General features: G+C 42.9%; 2 protein-coding genes across 3 annotated transcripts; one reads left to right on the forward strand and one right to left on the reverse strand.

Annotated features, from left to right (window-relative positions):
* Nucleotides 1-37: 37 nt before the first annotated feature.
* Nucleotides 38-4489, forward strand: LOC117471813 (very long-chain acyl-CoA synthetase-like). The gene is made up of 10 exons (XM_034117048.1): nucleotides 38-683; nucleotides 1268-1477; nucleotides 1601-1759; nucleotides 1962-2086; nucleotides 2265-2459; nucleotides 2658-2748; nucleotides 2827-3025; nucleotides 3396-3493; nucleotides 3777-3907; nucleotides 3989-4489. Exons 1-10 carry the CDS (start codon nucleotides 203-205, stop codon nucleotides 4160-4162), a joined length of 1863 nt encoding a protein of 620 aa, XP_033972939.1. The 5' UTR covers nucleotides 38-202; the 3' UTR covers nucleotides 4163-4489.
* On the reverse strand, nucleotides 4490-8932 carry hdc (histidine decarboxylase). 2 transcript variants are annotated; one of them, XM_034117047.1, is made up of 12 exons: nucleotides 8851-8932; nucleotides 8535-8707; nucleotides 8337-8450; nucleotides 7740-7862; nucleotides 7502-7639; nucleotides 7085-7228; nucleotides 6548-6614; nucleotides 6265-6427; nucleotides 5912-6002; nucleotides 5726-5824; nucleotides 5462-5563; nucleotides 4490-5311 (listed from the first exon to the last, which is right to left on the reverse strand). In XM_034117047.1, exons 1-12 carry the CDS (start codon nucleotides 8876-8878, stop codon nucleotides 4544-4546), a joined length of 2010 nt encoding a protein of 669 aa, XP_033972938.1. In that variant the 5' UTR covers nucleotides 8879-8932; the 3' UTR covers nucleotides 4490-4543. The 2 variants fall into 2 exon arrangements, with proteins under 2 accessions (XP_033972938.1, XP_033972937.1); XM_034117046.1 differs by having other exon boundaries at nucleotides 5726-6002.
* Nucleotides 8933-22465: the final 13533 nt, after the last annotated feature.

Raw genomic sequence — 22465 nt, forward strand, 5'->3', positions numbered from 1 at the left:
AGGACTATTTAAATCTAATACATTTCGATATCTGCGGAAGAAGTGTTTTCCACCCATGAAGCCTTCAGTTACTCCCCTCGCAAACATTGGTCAAAGTTCGATGCGTCGACTCAGTAAAGGTCTGCATTCAGTTTTTTGTTGTGTGCTGCTGAGAGTTTAAACTTTTAATACAGCCAGGCTGACATTTTTGTTCTGACTAACAATGATAACATATATTTTATACACGGCTCTGGCAGGTTTGGCACTTTTGGTGTTATTGCCTCGCCTGAAAACTCGTTATTTTTTTCAAGATTTGAGTTTCGCCATTTCTTCAATTAAAATTGCTATAAGCTTTAACAAAATTAAGAAGCGGAAACCGTTTTACAGTATGCTGGACGCTTTTCTGGACAAAGTGGCGAAACATCCGCATAAGAAGTTCATTATTTTCGAGGAAAGCTCGTACACGTACAGCCAAGCCGACAAAGAGAGCAACAAAGTGGCGCGAGCGCTGTCCACCCACGCCGGCCTGAAGGAGGGGGACACGGTGGCCCTCTTCCTGGAAAATGAGCCTCACTTTGTGTGGCTCTGGCTCGCTCTGACCAAGTTGGGATGCATATCTTCTTTACTGAACTGCAACATCAGATCCAAGTCTCTGGTGCACTGCTTCTCCTGCTGTGACGCCAAGGTCCTGGTGGCTGGTGCCGGTAAGCTGATTTCGGTTTACTGCATTTATTTGTGATTCCATCCCTCCCACTCTTAATAATCTTTGTCACATAAACATGCTTTTGAATTTGTTAAAACGTGTACACTTACAAGAGACTACCAACAATATTACTTTAAAATATATATATTTTCTTTGCATGGTGTATACGTTTATCCAGAGATATTGTGGATGTTTAAAGGGATGATGCTGATATTGATATTTGGGACAATAATTGAATTAAATTATTTAAAAAAGTAATCCATAACACGAAAATAACAATTTTGATATGGAACCCTTACATTTGAAAAATAAAATCTGAAAAAAATGCATTCCATAAGAAACATTTACCATTAAAAATATATATATTCCTCCCTTCTTTCTGGTGAACAAACTACTCTAATTTGCCTCAAAACTAGTTTGCATTTCTATACTGCAATATCTTGTTTGTCAATTCATTTATTGGACTGGGCTTTGACTTTCTAGGCTTAATTCCCATGATCTGTAATGATTGATTCACCATGTTTATTGTATCAGCACTGACCTCCATGAAGTCTGAACTTCCTTGTTCTGTTTTGTCTCTCTCAGACTTGAAACAGGCTGTAGAGGAGGTGTTACCCACCTTGACCGAGCAGGGTGTCCGTGTGTTTATCCTCAGTGAGCACTGTGAGGTGGAGGGCATTGAAAGCCTCTCTGATAAAGTTCAGCAGGCCTCAGACCAGCCTCTGTCACCTCAGCTGAGGGCCAACGTTAACATTAAGAGTCCCGCACTCTACATCTACACCTCAGGAACCACAGGTAATCTGACAGGCTCATCTGACCTTCCCTTCTAATCTGTGATTGTGTGTCTGCAGACCTTGAGCTGCAGAGGTAGGACAATAAAAAAGGGCTGCGTCTGCTTCTAATGGCGTTTTCTCTCAGGACTTCCCAAGGCAGCTGTTATCAACCACGAGAGGCTATGGATGTCAACCTTTCTTCAGTCCATTGCTGCTGTCCGCTCAGACGATGTCCTCTTCATGTGCCTGCCTCTTTACCACACTTCTGGATTTCTGATGGGGCTTTGTGGAGCCATAGAACGAGGTAATTCACGAGATCATAAACCTATACAAACCAATGATTCACAGGGTGCATGCTGATTGTTTCCTCAAGGCTAAACAAGTGATATGGACTCTAGTAGTGCCCAACTATATTCATATTTCAAGGTCCTCAAGGTCAAAAACACTTTATTAGCTCTAACTGTGACTTTATTTTATATTGCTTAAATCTGTGCCTTCATTTGCAGGCATCACGGTTGTTTTAAAACGTAAGTTCTCTGCCTCCAACTTCTGGAACGACTGTAGGAAGTACAACGTGACAGTTATTCAGTACATAGGAGAAATTATGCGCTACCTCTGCAACACACCTAAGGTAAACCCCTGTGTAATGTCACGTATGGTCATGTTGTTTTAACACATTACAATAATATAGCACATACATTCATTAGCAGCCTTGATAGTTTTATTCGATATTTTCATGTACTCGAAACCAAACCAAACAACACAATGTGAGGTCTCTTATTCTTGTCTCGCCTCTTGCTCTCCTCTAGCGAGACAATGATAAAGATCATAAGGTCCGACTGGCCCTAGGGAACGGGTTAAGGAGCGACACCTGGGAGGATTTCCTGCAGCGATTTGGGGACATTTGTATCTGTGAATGCTACGGAGCGACTGAAGGAAATGTTGGCTTTGTCAACTACTGTGGCAAAGTTGGAGCTATTGGCAAAGAGCATTTTCTCCACAAAGTAAGAAGTTGCTAATGCTAATAGGTTTTCAGTAATATTTTGTGGGTTAACATTTTACGCCACGCGATGAACGTGCAGCTGCAATAGCATATATATATATATAGAGATGCTGTATGAATTAAAATGTTAGAAGATAAGATTCTTTATATAACTACTACTTTATTCTTTCTCACGTTTTATTCTCCAATTGAATTTTAGATGGGATTTAAGTACGCCCTCATAAAGTATGACACGGAGAAAGAGGAGCCCGTCAGAAATTCCAAGGGATTTTGTGTTGAAGTCCCCAAAGGTCAGAAACCCCCCCCCCCAAAAAAATATGAGTCTTGACATCTAGCTCTTACTAATAAACATCCTGTGCTTCTGACAGGAGAGACCGGGTTGTTTGTGGGGAAGATCGAAGAAAGATCTCCTTTCAGTGGCTACGCCAAGAACCATCAGCAGACAGAGAAGAAGAAGCTAAGAGATGTGTTTGTGAAGGGAGACCTCTACTTTAACAGTGGTGACCTTCTAAAGATAGACAAGGAGGGATTTGTCTTCTTTCAAGACCGCATTGGAGACACTTTCAGGTGAGGAACATCTAGGAATAGCTTTAGATAACAAATAGATGTGTTGACATTTGTAGACCATGTCACTCCCTAAAAGGTTCATGAACTCATTCTACGTTTAACTTGGTCAATTAGTTGGAAAATAACTATTATATAATAACTTTTACATTGTACCTCTGCAAACTGAATTAAACATACAACATTACATTGGATTATATTCAAGACCTATAAAGCATTTAATGTAGCTAATATAATTTCAGATTCATCATTGAATTATAATTTCATAATTCTGTGTTTGTTTGCTAATTATGACCAACTTTTCAGTGCAAAATGAAAACATAGCAGTTAAGTTATGCATTTACTGTCTTTGTTTTATTGACCCTGAATAAAGGTGGAAAGGCGAAAATGTAGCAACCACAGAGGTGGCCGATCATTTGCTGATGTTGGACTTTGTCGAGGAGGCTAATGTCTATGGTGTGAAGGTGCCAGGTAAGAATCACTTTGTTAGTAAGGATTTATGGTGCTGAAAATCTGTAACTCCTAAAAACTAAATGTTAGTTAAAGCCTTGCATCTGATCATTAAATGTGTTTGATTGTTTATTCATTAGACTATTTATATTTATATAGAATTTCACATGTCTAATAATCATACACAATTTTTGTAATTTTATCCAGCGAATTAAGTTTCCATTAAGTGCTTGTATAAAACGGAGAGACATTTATAATCTTCTCTTGTTAAATTTGTCATTTGACTTTCTCCTTCACTTTTAAGGACACGAGGGACGAGTTGGAATGGCAGCAGTGAAGCTCAAAGAAAACATGGACTTTGACACCAAAGCTGTCTATCAACACGTCAAAAACTACCTCCCCAGCTACGCAAGACCCCGCTTCGTTCGCTTGCAGGTAAGGAAAGTCTTGCTGAATACATTTATAACACATAACAATTCATGGATTTGTCTGAATATGTCTCTGTTTGTCTGGCAGGATGCAGTGGTAGTTACTGGGACGTTTAAGCAAATGAAGGTGAAGCTGGGACAGGAGGGCTTTGACCCGGCTGCCATCAGTGACCCTCTGTTCTACCTGGAGGACAACAACAACTATGTACCCATGACTCAGCAGATATTCAACTCCATCACAGATGGAAAAATCAGGCTCTGAATGAGTTCAGTGTTTATTGTTGGATTGTGAACCTCAAAATAATACATTTGATTTTGAGATTTGAAGTGATACTGGATGTCAAATAATGATAAATGGCATTCACATTGAACATTTAGGTACAGCACATTTCATGAGCTACTTGAATGGAATATTGTGTACTGAAATATTTTTAAGGGATTTAATTTAGTTTGAAAATTAAAAACATGATTGTACTGAGCAAAGCAATCCCAAATCATTGACATGGTTATACAGTGATCTTAGATTTGCCAAGAACTGAAAGTGCTGGCACAGCACCCGGCCTGAACAGTAGTAAATTACTCAATCATACAGCTGAATTACTGTCTGTATCTAATCGACTGTACTTAACTGCTTTTAGGATCATTATAGGAGCTTAGTGGTGGTTTCCAGTGGATTGGTAGAGGGGGCAGTGTTAGCAACAGGAGAAGAAGACATACAGTTCATTCTTCTGCAGGTGGAGGATACGTTTTTTTGAGTTGTCTGTGAAACCTTTACAGGGCAGCAAAGCTGGTGCGGGCCACACTGCACCCACTGGTTGCAGAAACTGGGCACACTGTAGAACTTTGTCAGCTTTTTTAGGACCTTTTTACCCATGAGATTTGAAGGCACCTCTGTAATCTTAAACATAGGACCAGATCCTGCTGTTGATGGCGTGCTAGGGAGGGCGCCTGCATCATCTTTAAGACTAGGCCTTGTATCAAAGTCGTAGCCAGACAGTGGCCCCCTGCAAGTGTAAGGCAGAGGCTCGCTGCTGCAGCTGAGAGAGCGCATTGGTCTCCTGGATCTGTTCCAGGCCTTGTCAATCCACAGCTCCACCTCAGCCTTTTCAAGACAGGAGACAGCATCCTCGCTCCCCTCAGACCGCATGTCAGAGTCGAGGTATTCGTCCATCACCTCATCTCTCCCTGATTTTAGTTGGTCTGCATTGTTCAGAGCCTGAGTTTCAGCTAGGAGAGTGGAAGCTGTTTTGGAGATGATGCTCCAGTCCTTAAGGATGTCCTCTGCGGTGGTGAACTGCGAGGTCACCGTGAATCTGATGATGCGCTTGGTGTTAATGTCTGCAGGGATCAGGTACATGGTGCCTGACCGCGTCAGTCTCCTCAGCAGCTCTTGTGTCAAAGCATTTCCCCCCTAGAATAAAAAATGCTTTTGAAAAACTTTATTTCCTTATAAATGAACTGACCTTTATAAGAGATGTTACTTTCAACAATGATTAGCTAGTCAAAGACATGTTGCTTAACTACATTTACTGCATAGACAATTTAAATCTGTGCCACCTACTTTTAGGCAGAACACCACCAGGCCAAGGTGCCTCTCAGCGGGAACTTCGAAATTTGGGTCACTCCTAATGTGAGACTCCAAAAGCTTCGCCATCTCAATCCCCTGAGGCAATACAGAAATATACATGTAAATCCTATAATTTAAAGACAAATAAAAGCTTTGGGATGTCCTAGTATTTCATGCATAAATACATGTTCATAATCTGATTACATTGGATATTCATTCCTTCAATAATTTGCATTAAAATAACTGAGTGCCACTTACATGTCTGATATGAGCCTGGAGGTTTTTCAAGCCAAAGGAGCGCATAACAAACCAAAGTTTCAGAGAGCGGAAACGTCGGCTGAGGGGAATTTGCCAATTCTGAACAGAAAGATAAGGTTTCCTTATATGAAATGATTCACTATAATAAATAAAAATGTAATTAGGTGATACAAGACAGTATGTTACCATGAAGTCTGTGGCTGCCTGTGAGTTTTCATGTCTGAGGTAAACAGGGTCAACCGTGAACGTCTGTTGGAGCTTATATTTATCTTTTACCCTGAGAAAACAAGGTAAAACCATATTAACAAATAAACAAGCATCCATCACATAGTATTAATTGTTTTTTTATCTATCATTTATAGTTTGAATTAAATGTACTATTAAGTTGATTCTTGCCCTTATTTGGGCTTTTGCACTATAATGTAAGTATACAAATCTGCTATTACTATAGAAAATAAAAACGAATTATCCAACAAAGAACATGCTTTTTATCCATTATTTCTGAAGAGCTGAGACAAATATTTAGCACTCTTACTCACCAGAAAGCTGTGCAGTCAAAGTGAACCATCATCCACTTGGAAGGGTTGAAGACAAAGGAGTCAGCGAGATCAATGCCCTCCAGGGACCAGCGCAGCTCAGGACAGAAGTATGCCGAGCCAGCGTACGCGGCATCAACATGGAGCCACACTCCCTCTTCTGCACCTGTAGAAGAGATTAAAATACAAGTACTGTCCACGTGCATCTCAAAAAGACAACTCAATGTTTTGACTTTACAGACATTTTTTTATACAGATATTATTAGGAGTGAATTTGAAGACGTACAGACTGGTCCAAGTTCAGACAGATTGTCAAAGGCACACACTCCTGTAGTTCCCAAAGTTGCACACAGCTGAACACAGGAGAAAACAAAAGCACCAATAAGATGAAAGTTTCAATGTCATTTTCTTTTTGTATTTGAACTATTTTAAACACAAACCTAGGTTTTTATCAAACCAAATTGTACATAATTATGTTTTAAGAATACCACTTAATATTTGTAGGTTTCAATACATACATCCACAGATCTACTTTAATACTAGAAGTCCTTCTATCAAAATTCTAGCTAAGTAAACATATCTAAGTGTTTTAGCAAAATATATTTAAAATATAAAAGTAGCTGTTATTTTAAATGTCCCATGACTGACACATTAGTGTAGACAGTTGAAGTAACTCTATATACAATCAAGCCCTTATAATAGTTGTCAGTATTCCTAAACATACTGTACAAAATGTCATCGGGGGTAAACATAATTTAGTAAACACTGTAAATCTCCACCGAAACACCCCATGATACCCACCCATCCTTCAGTCTATACGTACCATGAAAGGGACCAGTCCTATCCTCCTGTCTTCCTGTATGGCTTGTTTCAAAGTGTCTCCTCTCAGAGACAACTGATCATCAGTGGGAAGAAACCTGATCTTCACCAGAGAGATCAGACCTGCCTTCTCAACCGAGGAATGAGCCTATAAAAGCAGTAAACATTTCAGGTCACCTTCCACCGTGGCAGACAGATTTCTACTTGAATTAAGGAACAGTAACTTGTTATGAAATGAAATTCTTGAATTCAAAATAATGAGGGATTAAGGTTAGACAATGCATTCCATATCTCACATTATGTGTCAGATACCACCGTGTTTACAATTCAAAGGCGATTAAATATAGGTTTCAGAGAGAGCCGGTGGAAACGTTCAGTGACCTGCCGCAGTAGCAGGTGAGGTGAAAAAACGGACACTGACCTGATCTGAAGCGTAGGCCACTAATCTTGAATTTAGCACCGAGTCGTCCACGTCCTGCTCGAGGTCAGGACGCAGCTGCAACATTTTGTCTTTCCTGGCTGCCAGAAGAGCGACCAGTGTGCTCTCACTGACTGTGCTCTAACAGGAGGTTCAGGCAGAAGAGAGACTTAAAAAGTTACTGCAGAGAATACTTTCAAGTTTGGCGTTTAAATAAAATCAGATCAGGGTATTCTCAAACCTGCAGTATGCCTCCACCTCTGCTCTCAGGATGGTGATGCAGGAAGAAGGAGGGGAGTCCCAGTGCTTTACACAACCAGTCCATCACATTCATTTCCAACTCAGTACATGCTGGGCTGGAGGCCTGTTCAAAACCAGCAACAAACTCTATTGTATGTCTTCAATCAGAGCTGGGCTATTTGGAAAAAATCTTCTATGCCTAGTTATTTCCTATCTATATGTAGAGACACATCCCGATATAGCATGTTTTCCTGTAATTAAATAGCCTATATAAAATAATCACATGGTAAAGCCTATTATTTAAACTACTGATTTAAAAAAAATGACAAATGAAAAGTATTTCCCAAGAACTTTAGTCTGAAATGAAACAGTTTCAAGCTAAAATAATGCATGCAAATACAGATTAATCACATTAAGACAATAGTTTGCTTTAACTACACTGGGGTATAAGTTAGTATTTGATTGTTATTACCAATTAAGAAACAATATCTATCCATATATATGATTACATCACCATGCAAACCCATTGAAAAACGTGAATGTAGTTATGTTTTCTTAGTTGTTTTGAGGTAGTGTAGAAGGTGAGTTGTTGCCTTACCCAGGTGAATCCAACACAGTTAATGGCGTCGGCCAGCATGTCCCCAAGCATGGAGGGCCATGAGGTCAGACTGGGGTAGTAGGCATGCATATGAGGGCTCTGCCAGTGAACCACCTGAGGGAGAAGAGGAGACAGAACTTGCTTCAGAGACATAGTTTCTGACTTCTGATATGATCATGTTTGACAGTAGGAACTTACTCCTGGCATGATGACTTTCTCGATATCCTTGAAGATGCTCTCCCAGTCCTCCGGCTCCTCAGGCGCAGTATCAGGAAGAAGCTCCCTCATGTAGCCCGGCTTCACATCTGGAATCACCCTCCTCTCCCTGATGGAGCCCAGATACTGTGTGATGTAGTCCACCAGCTCCTTACCTGGTCAGAAACAGACACTTTAACAGCTGCAAGGATACTTAAATACATCTTTATTCTGACTATTGTTTGCTAATCATTATTTTCAGTGAGATATAACATCACAACAAAACAAGTCATTAAAATGAAATGAAAGCTATCATTACCTCTGCGATTGTATTCTTCAGGCTGCATTATTATTTTCAGATGAGAGCTTTTTGGTTATATTTGTTGTGTGAAACAGCTGTCTGCAATGATGCTTTGTGTATCTTGTGGCAGAGATCACAGAACTATATAGGTCCTGTTGTGAAGAGCACGCCCCGAAGTGGTGACGCATTTGAACCATCAGACAAATGCCCATCACTACATTTGCACCAAATATTTACCCTCTGCTGGTGGAAATTATTTCCTTATGCAGATCATTGTGAGATTATACTGTATTAAGTTTAATAGGATAATATTATCAACGGTATAATTGAATCAATCCCTCTGTAACTCTAACAAATAGAAAAATATGGATCAGTGTACTTGTTTATTGTGCAATATTAAAGTACATTTATAAATTATGAACTCCCATTGTTCCATACTATAACCCTGAACATCAAAATAATGTTTAAAATATATCTAACATATTTGCAAATAGTTCTTGAATTTAAGACAATTATAACGTACAGTTTTCTTATCCCTTTATTTATTACATTGTGAAAAGGCCCACTGGTGTATCATTGCCCATGTAGTGGATCAATTGTATGCTCTCTTAACTGATACAATTGAGATTCTCTGCTCTGTTTCCTCCTCTCATCTCGCCTTACCACATTACAAAAGATGACTATTAAAGGAAAGGGATATATCTATTGTTTGATGACTTTTCACAAACAAATAAAGGTCTATCATAGGGGAAATTACAAAGGAAATAATCTACGAATGAGTAAAAGGGGATGATGTGGGAAAGCCATCTGTGTCGCAGCTTATCGCTGCCTTTTAAACTCTGACAAAAGCCTGAGCCGCACCTGGACTGTTCACACACTCTGCTGTTTGCTGTGCATTGTGCTCCACTTGGACTTGCTCTCATCTAGTTATTTGGGGAAGCCAATAAGCGGTGCAAATCTAACCACGATTTCAAATACACTAAGCACACATCAGTGTTTTTCAGAGAGAGTTTGATGACTTATGATGAGAGGCAATCAACTCATTCCGTTGATTCGATGAAACTAATAAAGGAGCAGGATGTTTATCTAAGCCATTTCAAACCTGTTATCCCATACAATAATATCAACTTAGACTAGAACTTCAAAACTAGAACATTATAACATTCACCAGACATGGTATTTAAACACTAATACATCACCTCTCTAAATATTGGAGGATGTGCATGCTATAACATTTATTTAGCAAGTTCTGTGAACACTTTCCAGTTCAGTGAAACCCACCATTTCTATGAATCTGAGCTTTATCTGCCACACAGACTTTAGATCCCACCAAGGCAGGAAGCCCAGTAGCTGGTAAAGACTGGAATAATGATATATGTGTGTGTGTGTGTGTGTGTGTGTGTGTGTGTGTGTGTGTGTGTGTGTGTGTGTGTGTGTGTGTGTGTGTGTGTGTGTGTGTGTGTGTGTGTGTGTGTGTGTGGTACAATACAAAACAATAAGTATGATGGGATATTGAGCAGAGCACACTGCGACTATTGTGCTCCTCGTGTGCCTTACCATCTGGGAGTATGAGCCTGATGAAAGCAGGTTTAACACTGATTGTGCAATTGACATTACATCAAAGTCAAAGTGCTTCCTAATGGATCATATTGTGTTGATTTTATTCAAATAAGATACAAACATCAACATAACCCTGGGCTTTATATTTCAAACCAAAAGTCAAAAACAGTTCATAGAAAGAGGATTGGGCCACTTAATTTGACATGAGTAGAAGTGGAAAAGACACACCGACCAATGATGATACTGTCTGAGATGAAGGTGAAAAAAGGAACAAAGCAAGGGTTTAGAAATGTTGCTAGTTAGTTATCATACACATATAGTGTAGTTTTAACTAAGCTTTAGAAAATGTGTTATTATTCAATCAAGGTTTTGTTTTTCTTAATTTTAACCTTGTCATTGAAAAGTTGAAGTTGTAATGGGCAGCTTTATGGTGGGAATTTTATAATATGTAGATTTGTTTCAATGCTACCTCATTAATAAGCAAATGTGGTAAAAAAAAAAAAGAAGAAAAATATGGCAAGAGTTGTTATGTATTTTAGAGGTGATGCTTGAGTAAGACAGTACACTGAACTTAAACATTGACTTTAATTAAATTGTGTTATGTCAACTGGTTCCACATATTTGTACTAGATTAGCCTCTTAAACCCTGAGCCTGTTTTTCAGGTCTCAGGCTCGAAAATGACATTCCCAGAACAAATGACTATATCTTCCCTTCTAAAAGGGTTAAATTAATAATCTTTTTTCTCAAAGTAATGATAAACCTGTGAGTTGGATGTAGAAAAGTCAGAATCAATATAGATGTTTTTTATTTTAAAGAAAATTCAGATTTTACATAGTAAAAAACTGTAAATTATAGTGTCCGTCCAAAAATTCTTTTTTACTTATAGTGAAAACTACCCTTGGATGATGGGTTAGTAGACTACAAGCTTTAGGAATCCAAAGTACAACATATAATAAGTACCCTGTATCAAGATTGATGCAAAACAAGTGAAATTTGACCTTTTTAGAGAGATTTAGCCAAAAAACCCCACTTCTGGGGTCATTTGGGTGGATTTGACCTATCTCTGGCCCCGCTTGCTCGATTTTGATGAATGAAATCTCTTTATAACCGCTAGAGCCAATGGAATCGAGGGAAAGTTATATACACACCAAAACGTTAACAAATAAGGAGTGAGAGTGACGCGTTACCAAAACCGGAAGCTGCATACTGGATCTTCAGTTAGCTGAGATTCTTCCCGTTAATCTGGTGCTACACATTAATAGTTTCATAAATGTTAAGAAGCCCTGAGACATTATCTCGAAAAAAAAACGGTGGGAGGGGTCCAATGGGGGGACCGCCGTGCTTAAGAGGTTAGTTGAACGTAATAGTGTTAAGTTGAACCTATTGTCTTTTATTTAAACGTAATATTATTGCTTTTAACTAACCTAATACAGTTATGTGTTATCTGGTTACATTATTTAAGTCAACGTTTCAAATGTTTTGGAGTGTAGATAGTCAGCGGCTAACTCTTTCTTAACAACACAATACTAAACTTATCAGCTGAAAAGAAAAGAAGAAACGATAGAGAACATAGAGACGATGTAGCAAGGAAAATAATAAACCGATATCTGGCATGTCCATTAGAGGTGTCAATTAAAATTTGCATGAGATTTGTCCATATTACACTAACAATTTAATTGGGATTTTAACACCTGTTGATTATCTGAGATATTCAGACTTTGGAACACAACATCCAGTGTGAAATGGTACAGGAATGTTGGCCTGCATTTCAGAGCTGGCTTCAATGCAAAATATATAGTGCTGCACCCTCCTAATGTGATGTTGATCGAAGATGGAGCTGGATCAAAGAGTACTTATGAACTAAAATACCTTAGACTTTTTGATAAATAATAAGAATTTATTAAAGTAAAGTAAACATTTCAGCCATTACATTACATTACATGTTACTTGTTAGACGCTTTTATCCAAAGTGACTAATGGCGCGTTTCCACTACACGGCCTCGCTCGGTATGGCTAGGCCTCGTTAGGACTGGCTCACTTTATGGCGCATTTCCATTACAGTTTAGGAACTGGGGTAGTATCTATAGTAACGCAGTGTAGGCGGAGCCGTGACGTCATCTTCAATGAGAACCCCAGAAAAACAACACAGCCGTTAGCTGTTAGCACTCAGAGCTCACAGCTCCTCATATATGTTCAGAAACTAGACAAAAGTTAAACAAGTACAAACCACAGACTGTCTGTGTCATGGCGAATACAGTCGCTGCTTTATTTATGTCTGTATAGGCCGTTGTTGTGAGTGTGGACGGTCGGAGCATATACTGCGTTAGCTTAGCCAATCTCCATTTAGAAAACACGCATTTTAAAAGGTTTTTCGCCTGCCGTCTGTCTGCAGACTTGTCAAAGCATTAATTCATGGTTTTTACTAACCGGTATCAGTATGTTGTTACTTCGGCATCATTTTGAAACGTGTATTACAATTAAATCACGGTCAAATATGTCCATCTTGTTGTAGTTGTAGCCCCCTTGCCAGCGATGCTCTCTCTAGTTTAGCATACTCAGCCCGACTCAGCCTCGTTGTCTCTGGCCCGAGACCCACGATTTTATGAGGCCAGAAAAACTGTGAATTAGGACCCGCCGGCCGGTACTAGGCCAAGTGGAAACGCAACCAAAGACGGGCCGCTGACGTCACAGCGTGACCAATTTGGGGTGAAGTGTCTTGCCCAGGGACACAACGACATACTGACTGCAGTGGGGTTTGAACCTGTGCTCCCCTGATCCTAACACCAACGCACTAGTCCACTGCAACACATCCGCCCTATTGCGCCACATCTGCCCTAGTGCGCTACAGCCGCCCTATTGCGCCACAGCCGCCTTAGCCCTATTGCGCCACAGCCGCCCTATTGGCCACAGCCGCCCTTTCTATTTCATCCTTACTGACCGCCAGAGGCAGTGCTTAGCACTGGATATCTTCTGTCTCGCGCATGCGCAGGTCGAATATTTATGTCAACAAAGTCACGTGCGACCTCGTATCAAATCAAATCAAATCAGGTTTTATTTATATAGCACATTTAAAAGCGATTTTTGGTCGAGCCAAAGTGCTGTACATGTAATAAAAACACATTACTACAATCACAATAAACAGATATATATAAAAAACAAAATAAAATAAAAACACAAGGAAAAGTCAGGAGTCGTGCTCCGCTCTAACTAGAAAGCCAGAGAGAAGAAGTGTGTTTTTAGTGTAGATTTAAAAACCCCTAGGGTCTGGGCCGACCTCACATGGAGGGGCAGAGTGTTCCAGAGCCTAGGGCCAGCTGCTGCGAAGGCTCGGTGCCCTCGGGTTTTAAGCCTGGTCTTGGGCACTACCAGCAGCAGCTGGTCAGCAGACCTTAAAGCTCTGGCTGGGGTGTAGCGCTGGAGGAGTTCAGCTATATAGGCCGGAGCCAGCCCATTTAGTGCTTTAAAAACAAATAAAAGGATTTTAAAATCAATTCTGAACCGAACTGGAAGCCAGTGTAGTGAGGCCAGAATAGGGGTGATGTGGTCACGCTTTTTGTGGCCAGTCAGCAAACGTGCAGCTGCGTTTTGGACTAGCTGCAGGCGTTTAATTGAGGCCTGGTCCATACCCACATACAGAGCGTTGCAATAGTCCAGTCTCGAGGTTACAAAGGCGTTAATAACCCTTTCTAAGTCATTAAAAGATAAATACGACTTGGTTTTGGCCAATAGTCTTATTTAAAAAAAGCAGGATTTGACTACGGTGCTGACCTGCTTGTCAAATTTAAAAGTGCTAGTGAAGGTCACTCCAAGGTTCATGACCGAGGGGAGGATGTTTTTTTTGAGAGAGCCCAGAATATCAACCGGAGAGGCTGAAGATTGGGGTCCAAAAAAGATTACCTCAGTCTTGCTTTCGTTGAGGTTGAGAAAGTTTTTGCTCAGCCAGGATTTTATCTCTGTTAAGCTGTCCATCAACTGCTGTAGTGAGTGTTTGACATTTGCTTTGAGAGGCAGATAGATCTGTACATCGTCGGCGTAGCAGTGGAAGGGAATATTATGTTTTGTGAGAATTGAACCTAGGGGCAGTATGTACAGTAGAAAAAGGATGGGGCCCAGAATCGAGCCTTGGGGAACCCCACAGGTAAGAGGGGCTTTGGCAGAGGAGAAGGCACCTAGCTGTACCGAGAAGCTACGGTCTGTCAGGTAGGACCTGAACCATGCAAGGGCAGAGCCTGTGATGCCATTGGACTGTTCAAGCCGTGACAGCAGGATGCTATGGTCCACAGTGTCAAAGGCAGCTGACAGGTCTAACAGCACCAAGACAGCTGGGCTACCTGAGTCGGCGGCAAGGAGCAGATCATTAAAAACTCTTAAAAGGGCTGTTTCAGTGCTGTGCATGGGTTTGAAGCCAGACTGAAACTTTTCATGGATTCCATGGATGGTTAAAAAAGACTGCAGCTGGGCGTAGACTACTCGCTCCAGGGCTTTTGATAAAAAAAGTAGCTGGGAGATGGGCCTAAAATTTGCGAGAATGGAGGGGTCGAGATTTTTCTTTTTAAGTAGTGGCTTTACCACGGCATGTTTGAAGGCAGCTGGGACACATCCTGAGCTAAGAGAGGTGTTTAAAAGTAATAAAATACTTGCTCCAACTGAATCAAAAACATCTCTGAGAAGGCGAGAGGGAATGCTGTCTGAGGTGCAGTTTGTCGGCCGCAGGTGCTTGACTACATCCGAGAGAGAAGAGAGGGATACAGGCTCAAAGTGGTCGAGGACAGCAGGGCACAGAAAAGGAGCAGGATCTGGGGTAGCACTAGTGTGGGCAGATACTTTTTCAATAAAAAATGTAAGAAACTTATCACAGAGAGTAGTCGATGGGACAATAGAAGAAACATCACAGGGATTAATGATAGAGTTGAGGACATTTATCTACTATTAGGCGCCGTGCTGGTGGCTGCCTGTTGCTTGCAGCTCCCGGTGTTTTATTGATCTTTGTCTTTTTGTTTACTTTTATTCTCTTAGTTTTACTTTTTTCTTTGGATATTTATTTTGTCTTGCAGCGAACTATGGCCACGTTTTACTTCGAACGTTTTCTGGTCATTCTTCTGCTACCTTTTTCACTTTTTGTGTCGGAGAGCCATGCTCTGAGGAGTGATGGCATTGTTTACTCGCGTGAGCAGCTGATTGCGCTGTGCCGACCCGTGCTGCTGCCCGGAGCCAGGCATGACATCGCGGAGGAGCTTCGGAGGCTTAAGCGGGGCTGCAGAGCTAGGGCCAAGCTGAGGATGAAGAAGAAGATGAGATACAAACCCTGTGTACCGGCCATTATAATGGGGAACGTGAGGTCTTTGGGGAATAAAATGGACGAGCTCCGCGTGCTGACGAAGACGCAGTGGGAATACCGTGAGTATAGCATCATGTGTTTTACCGAGACTTGGTTGCACACGCTCATCCCGGATAATAACACGGCTCTCCCCGGCTTCACGAGTGTTCGGGCGGACAGGGACGTTATTCTGAGCGGCAAAAAGAAAGGAGGAGGGATTGCACTGTATGTGAACGAACGATGGTGTAATCCTGGACATGTTACTGTGAAGGAGCGTTTCTGTAGCCCGGACATTGAACTGCTAGCTGTGGGATTACGTCCATTTTATCTACCTAGAGAACTTTATTCTGTCATCGTAGTTGCTGTCTACATTCCACCGAACGCGGACGCGGAGGTGGCTGGTGACGTCATTCACTCCTCTGTGGCCAAACTCCAAACTCTTCACCCAAATGCATTCATCACAATAACTGGGGATTTTAACCGTGCAAAACTGGACAAATCTCTGCCTACATTCACTCAGTATGTGAAATGCCCCACCAGGGGAAATAATACTCTGGATCTTTTATATGCTAATACCAAGAATGCATATTGTGCCACTGCCCTCCCCCCCCCCTGGGCAGATCTGACCACAACCTCGTCTTTTTGGCTCCTAACTATGTCCCTCTGGTGCAGAGGCAGCCTGTATCCACCAGGACTGTGAGGAAATGGACTCCTGGGGCTAATGAGGCTCTACAGGACTGCTTCGAGACCACTGACTGGGATGTGCTTTGTGTGCCACATGGAGAGGACATCAATAACATGACTGACTACATCACAGAATACATCAACTTCTGTGAACAAACAATATTACCGGCTAAAACTGTCAACTGTTTCCCCAACAATAAACCCTGGATCACTAGTGACCTGAAAACTCTTTTAAATAAGAAAAAGGAAGCTTTTAAGTCTGGGGACAAATCAATGCTGAAGAGTATCCAGCATGAGCTGAGAGACAAGTTGAGGAGGGGCAGAGATTCCTACAGGAAGAAGCTGGAGACTAAGGCGCCGTTTACACGAGGAGAAAACTGCTTGTATCTGCATAGTTTCGCGTGCGTATAGCCCTATTATTTACACGAGGCCGATAGAAACTGACCCCACAAACAATAACGGGTCCCAAGGTGGATATATTTGCAAACGAAACGCTCTGGGGGGTCAACCGAGTCCGTGTAATCACCTCGATACGAATATTTCCTGAAAAAATAACGATAGCCCCGCCTCTCCCCACCTCTCCTGCTCACTGCTGTAGCAACTATCAAAAATAGCTGTGTTAATTAAACGCACAAGGGGTTCTTGAATGAAATAATATTATAAAAGGCAAACCAGAATTGTTAACGCCCAATATACTCCTTAAACAAAATAAACAGAGTCAGATTTCATGCATTGATCCATTATATTGACAAAGGTGCATCTCACCCGGTGTTTGTAGAGAATATCTCTCTTTCTGAGCCGTCCTCTCCACAGAGACGTGCTTCTTGGTTTCTTTCAGTTAACTTCCCCGTTGCATTTATCCATATGCTGAGAAAATGACTATATCCCGCTGAATACCAGCAATCGCCACACACACTGACTTCCTCCTGTCAGTAGCTACTGCTAGTGCTACTGCTACTGACCATGCTACAGATATTAGTGCAAAAATATACAGCTCCTCTACCACAACCATCAGCAACAAGTGGACATGGAGAATTACATGAACTACATGTTGCTAAATACACCACGGGGCATGAACAGAAGGGTAGCCATGGCAACATTGCGGCGGGGGCTGCTGGGCTGCTCTTCTTCGCTACTTTTGGTGTATTTTGGCGGAAGTTACAGCGCCACTTACAGTCCCGGCATATGTACTACAGCGTTTCCAGCGGCCTCGTTTGAACAGACACGTTAAATGAAACAAATGCATGTGAACGGAAGACTTTTTTGAATACGCATACTGTGCATAAACGCAAACGGTCCCGTGTGAGCGGGGCCTAAGCTCCAGCAGAACAATAGCAGGGATGTCTTGGCTGGGATGAAGGCTATCACTGGCTTCAAAGGGAGAGACAGACTGACTGTGGGCACCCTGGAGAGGGCCAACGAGCTGAACACCTTCTTCAATAGGTTTAGCTCTCCGCCCGCTGCTGTCTCCTCCACCTCCACTTCTCACCTCACCTCCTCCTCTCAGCCTGGCGTCAGCATCCCCCCTCTGCTCACCACCTACACTTCACACCTCTCCTCCACCACCCAGCCTGGCTTCTGCACCCCCCCTCTGCTCACTTTGCCGCTGACCCCCCCCCCCCCCCTCTGCTCATCTTACCTGAATGGATCGGGTTGCACTGTGAGAATCACCTTTTTTGATTTCTCCAGTGCATTCAACACGATCCAGCCTCGGCTACTGAGTGACAAGCTGCAGGCTATGAGGGTAAACTCGTCCACCATCTCCTGGATTACCAACTACCTCACGGACAGACCACAGTACGTCCGGCTGGACAGTGTGCTGTCTGATGTGGTGGTTGGTAGTATTGGAGCCCCACAGGGGACTGTGCTGTCTCCTTTCCTGTTCACCTTATACACCTCTGACTTTCTATACAACTCAGAGTCATGCCATCTGCAGACGTTTTCGGATGACTCTGCAGTGGTAGGGTGTATAAGGGATGGACGGGAGGAGGAGTACAGAGCGCTGGTGGGTGATTTTGTTGAGTGGACTGGAAGAAATCATCTGCTTCTGAATGTGGCCAAGACCAGAGAGATGGTCATTGATTTCAGGAGGAAGAGGACATCTCCTCCTCTGCCCCTGTGCATTCTGGGAGAGGGTGTGGCAGTTGTGGAGGTCTACAAGTACCTGGGAGTGCACTTAGACAATGGGCTGAACTGGAGGATCAACACTGACGCTGTGTACAAGAAGGGGATGAGCCGACTCTATTTTCTGAGGAAGCTGAGATCCTTCAACGTATGCAGTAAGATGCTGGAGATCTTCTATCAGTCTGTTGTGGCTAGTGCACTCTTCTTTGCTGCGGTCTGCTGGGGGGGCAGCATCAGAGCCGGTGACACCAGCAGGATCAATAAACTGATCAGGAAAGCTGGGTCAGTCATCGGCATCAAGCTGGACCCCTTTGAAGCTGTGGTGGAGAGGAGGACACTGAACAGGCTGTTGTCCATCATGGATAACCCCACCCATCCTCTCCACCTGCAGCTGGACAGTCAGCGGAGCTCCTTCTCCAACAGACTGCTGCAGCTCCCCTGCCACAAGGACAGATACTGGAAAACATTCCTGCCCACTGTAATAACTCTGTACAACAAATCACCTCTGGCTGGAAGAGAACTCTCTGCTCCATAGTTTCTCTTGAAATAAAACCACGTTGTACATTTTACTCATACATAATCTGTTTCATATTTAATACTCCATATTTCATATATTTTGAATATATATATTTGTATATATATATATAATATCTGCATGTATATTTTCTATTTCGACATGTATATTTTATATTTTATATTTTATTTCTATTCTTGTATATTTTGTAGTTTTGTTTTATTGTAAAATGCCTTTTATGCTGCTGTAACAAAAACAATTTCCCAATTTGGGATCAATAAAGTACGATCTATCTATCTATCTATCTATTAAAAAGAACCTGAGGTTTATGGCTGTTTTTGGAGATGAACAGAGAAATGTGCTCTGTTTTGGCTGCTTTGACTGCCGTCTGGTAGTCAGAAAGGCAAGCACGAAGAATTTCTAGGGAGACATGGAGTTTATCCTTTTTCCATTTTCTCTCTGCACGCCTGCAGGTGCGTCTGAGAGCACGAGTACAGTCATTGAGCCACGGCTCTGATAGAACTTTGGTGCGTCTAAGCGTAAAAGGAGCAACAGAATCCAGTATTAGTGTGCATGTTGAGTCAAACATGGAGATAAGCTCATCAGCATTAAAAGCACAGTTCACATCTAATTTACAGATCGGAGAAGCATTAAAAACATCAGAGAACTGTGAGGCAGTCAAGGGGTTAATCGAACGCAGACGACGCGCCGGGGCACGTGATTCGACTCCTGCGGAAAGGATGGAGGTTGTAAACAGAACCGGTAAATGGTCTGAGATACGCGTTGCTGCACATATTTCATCCACAGATACAGACAGTCCAAACAATAATACTAAGTCCAAAGTGTGTCCTTTTTCGTGTGTTGGGCCAGCCACGGACTGAACGTATGACCCCGGAAGGCATAAGTTCCAGTGTTGTCAACGAGTTCAGTCCTTTTTCATCTTCTCGCTGCACAGGTTACTACTTTATGAGTAGAAGCCAAGCTAGCCTATTAACATTTAGATTATTTAAGCTCATCGCTACCTGTAGCCTTGTGATCGTCTCGATCGGAGCTGTGGGCTAAAACGCTCGCCCTCCAAAGGCTGCGACGAGCTGTCCCCCTCCAAAGGGAGAGGTGTCCCAGACTCTCCTGACCTGGGCAGCCCCTTGCCTGGCCAGCCTACGGTCAATGTATCTACCCGGAGAGCAGAACCAAGTCGCCGACTTCCTCTCCCGTCACAAGCCTCCACCCGGGGAGTGGCGGCTTCATCCAGAGGTGGTGCACAGCATCTGGGGTCTCTTCGGCAGGGCAGAGGTAGATCTCTTTGCCTCGAGGATGTCGACCCACTGCCCCCTATGGTTCTCCTTGACGGAGAAGACCAGCCCCCTGGCTCATGGCCAAGGTGTCTTCTCTATGCCTATCCACCCCTTCCTCTGATCAGTGCTTCATCAGGGCCACAGGCTTCTTCTGGTGGCCCCCTTCTGGCCAGCCAGGCCTTGGCGTCTCCCCAACAGGAAGGACCTCTTAGCTGGAGAGTCGGATGTGGCACCTCCTGCTGTGGGTCTGGCCACTGGAGGGCCCGACCCGCTGCTGAGCAACTGCATAGAGCCTGTCAAGAGGACTATTCTCAATGCAAGGGCACCATCTACTCGTATGCAGTACGCAAACAGGTGGAAACTATTTTCTGACTGGTGCCAAGGACGAAATGAGGACCCAGTACATTGCTCGGTGCCTACTATCCTTGAGTTCCTGCAGTCCCTCCTGGACGACGGCCGGTGTCCCGCTACCGTCAGGCTGTATGTGGCTGCGATATCAGCTCAACACGCAAGGGTTGACAACAACACAGTGGGGAGCCACAGGCTGGTATCCCTCTTCTTAAGGGGAGCTCTGAGGCTGCGCCCCCCGAACATCCCAAGGGCTCCTACATGGGACCTACCCTTGGTGCTGTATGCCCTATGTTCGCCTCCCTTTGAACCCTTGTCACAGGCAGAAGTGAGGTGGCTCTCAGCCAAAACTGCTGTCCTTCTTGCCATCACCTCAGCAAAGCGCGTAAGTGAGCTTCAGGCCTTGTCCGTGAACAGCTCGCGTCTGAGGTGGAACTCAGATGGCTGAGGTGTCACTTTATGGCCGAATTCAGCGTTCCTCCCTAAGGTGCTGGCACGCTCTCATTTCAATCGGTCTATCCAGCTGGCACGGTTTGATACCTCATCAGGAGAGGGGGAAGAGAGGTCAAGACTCTTATGCCCGGTGCGGGCCCTTAGAGCTTATGTCCAGACTACCGCACGCATACGTCAGTCTGAACAGCTCTTTCTCTGTTACGGTGGTCCTAGAAAGGGCTGTGCGCTCTCAAAGCAGCGCTTGTCCCACTGGATCCTGGACGTCATTGCCCAGGCATACAAGGCGAATGACCGTCCCTTGCCACCCAGAGTAAAGTGCCATTCTACCAGGAGTGTCTCCACGTCATGGGCGACCTTGAGAGGTGTGCCCCTGGAGGACATATGTGCCACGGCCACATGGGCATCCCCGAGCACATTCGCCAGATACTACAGTGAATGTTGCCACCCCTCACCCGTTGGGTGTGGTCCTCCTGCAGAGTCCACCTAGTCCATCCCTATTTCATTTGAACGGGGGGGACGGCGCAAAACGAGAAGCATTCGGACTCAAGTAGACGGAAGGAATGAGGTATTTGCGGTCTACAATGACAGAGAAGAGACTGTCAAGTTTGGCTGTACTCAGCATTGAATCAAAACGCACTAAAGCTTTAGATCTTAATAAGTTTGTGAGGCGTGTTGCTGAACAAGGTGGTAATCGCCTCATTCAGCTGTTATAGGCATGCCAACTTGATGCTCTGCTCACGGATGATTCGATGAGCATAACAAACTGTTAAGATGATAACCTTATGTGTGTATATATTTTTTTAATTTGTGGGGGTCTGCCCCCAAAAAACAGTTTTAAGTCCTGAGAAAGTCAAATAAGACGGTGTGTAAAACTACACTGCCCAGCCAACAAAAATTAACGACTTTGATTTAACTAGGCCAGTAGGTAAGGACTTTCCACTGGATAATAACTGCAGCGTATGTTTTAGCTGAATACACGTTTTTTAACCCTAACTGATGCAGTTAGTCACTTCTTTAATGTTTGTTCTTTCTGATGTAAAGTCAAGGTTGTAACTGTTTGCAGTAAAGTCGTGGGGCGCTGAACTGTTCGTTTGAATCTTTTGATACATGATATAATTACTTGTCTTTCAAATTTGAAGGAGGGTGAGCAAGCATCTTGAGGAACATTCATCATTAACTCCTCCAAAAAATATAGATTATTCAATAATAAATGAATGTGTGAATCATAACAGTGATTGACAGCTGATAGGAATAATATGATTGTTAATAGTATCATATTCATTCAGACAAACATCGATGAGACAGTTAATTAATGTACTTATTGCAGCAGTCTGCAT

Source organism: Trematomus bernacchii, unplaced genomic scaffold, assembly GCF_902827165.1.
Source record: "Trematomus bernacchii unplaced genomic scaffold, fTreBer1.1, whole genome shotgun sequence".
In the NCBI taxonomy this organism is placed as follows: domain Eukaryota; kingdom Metazoa; phylum Chordata; class Actinopteri; order Perciformes; family Nototheniidae; genus Trematomus; species Trematomus bernacchii.

Coding starts and splice junctions, on each gene's coding strand:
- hdc (XM_034117046.1), bottom strand. CDS start 8,878: ATGCAGCCTGAAGAATACAATCGCAGAG. Junction 8,451..8,534: donor AGAAAGTCATCATGCCAGGA/GTAAGTTCCTAC, acceptor CTTCTCCCTCAG/GTGGTTCACTGGCAGAGCCC. Junction 7,229..7,501: donor TGGCCTACGCTTCAGATCAG/GTCAGTGTCCGT, acceptor CTGCTTTTATAG/GCTCATTCCTCGGTTGAGAA.
- LOC117471813 (XM_034117048.1), top strand. CDS start 203: ATGATAACATATATTTTATACACGGCTCTGGCAGGTTTGGCACTTTTG. Junction 2,087..2,264: donor ACCTCTGCAACACACCTAAG/GTAAACCCCTGT, acceptor GCTCTCCTCTAG/CGAGACAATGATAAAGATCA. Junction 2,749..2,826: donor TTGTGTTGAAGTCCCCAAAG/GTCAGAAACCCC, acceptor TGCTTCTGACAG/GAGAGACCGGGTTGTTTGTG.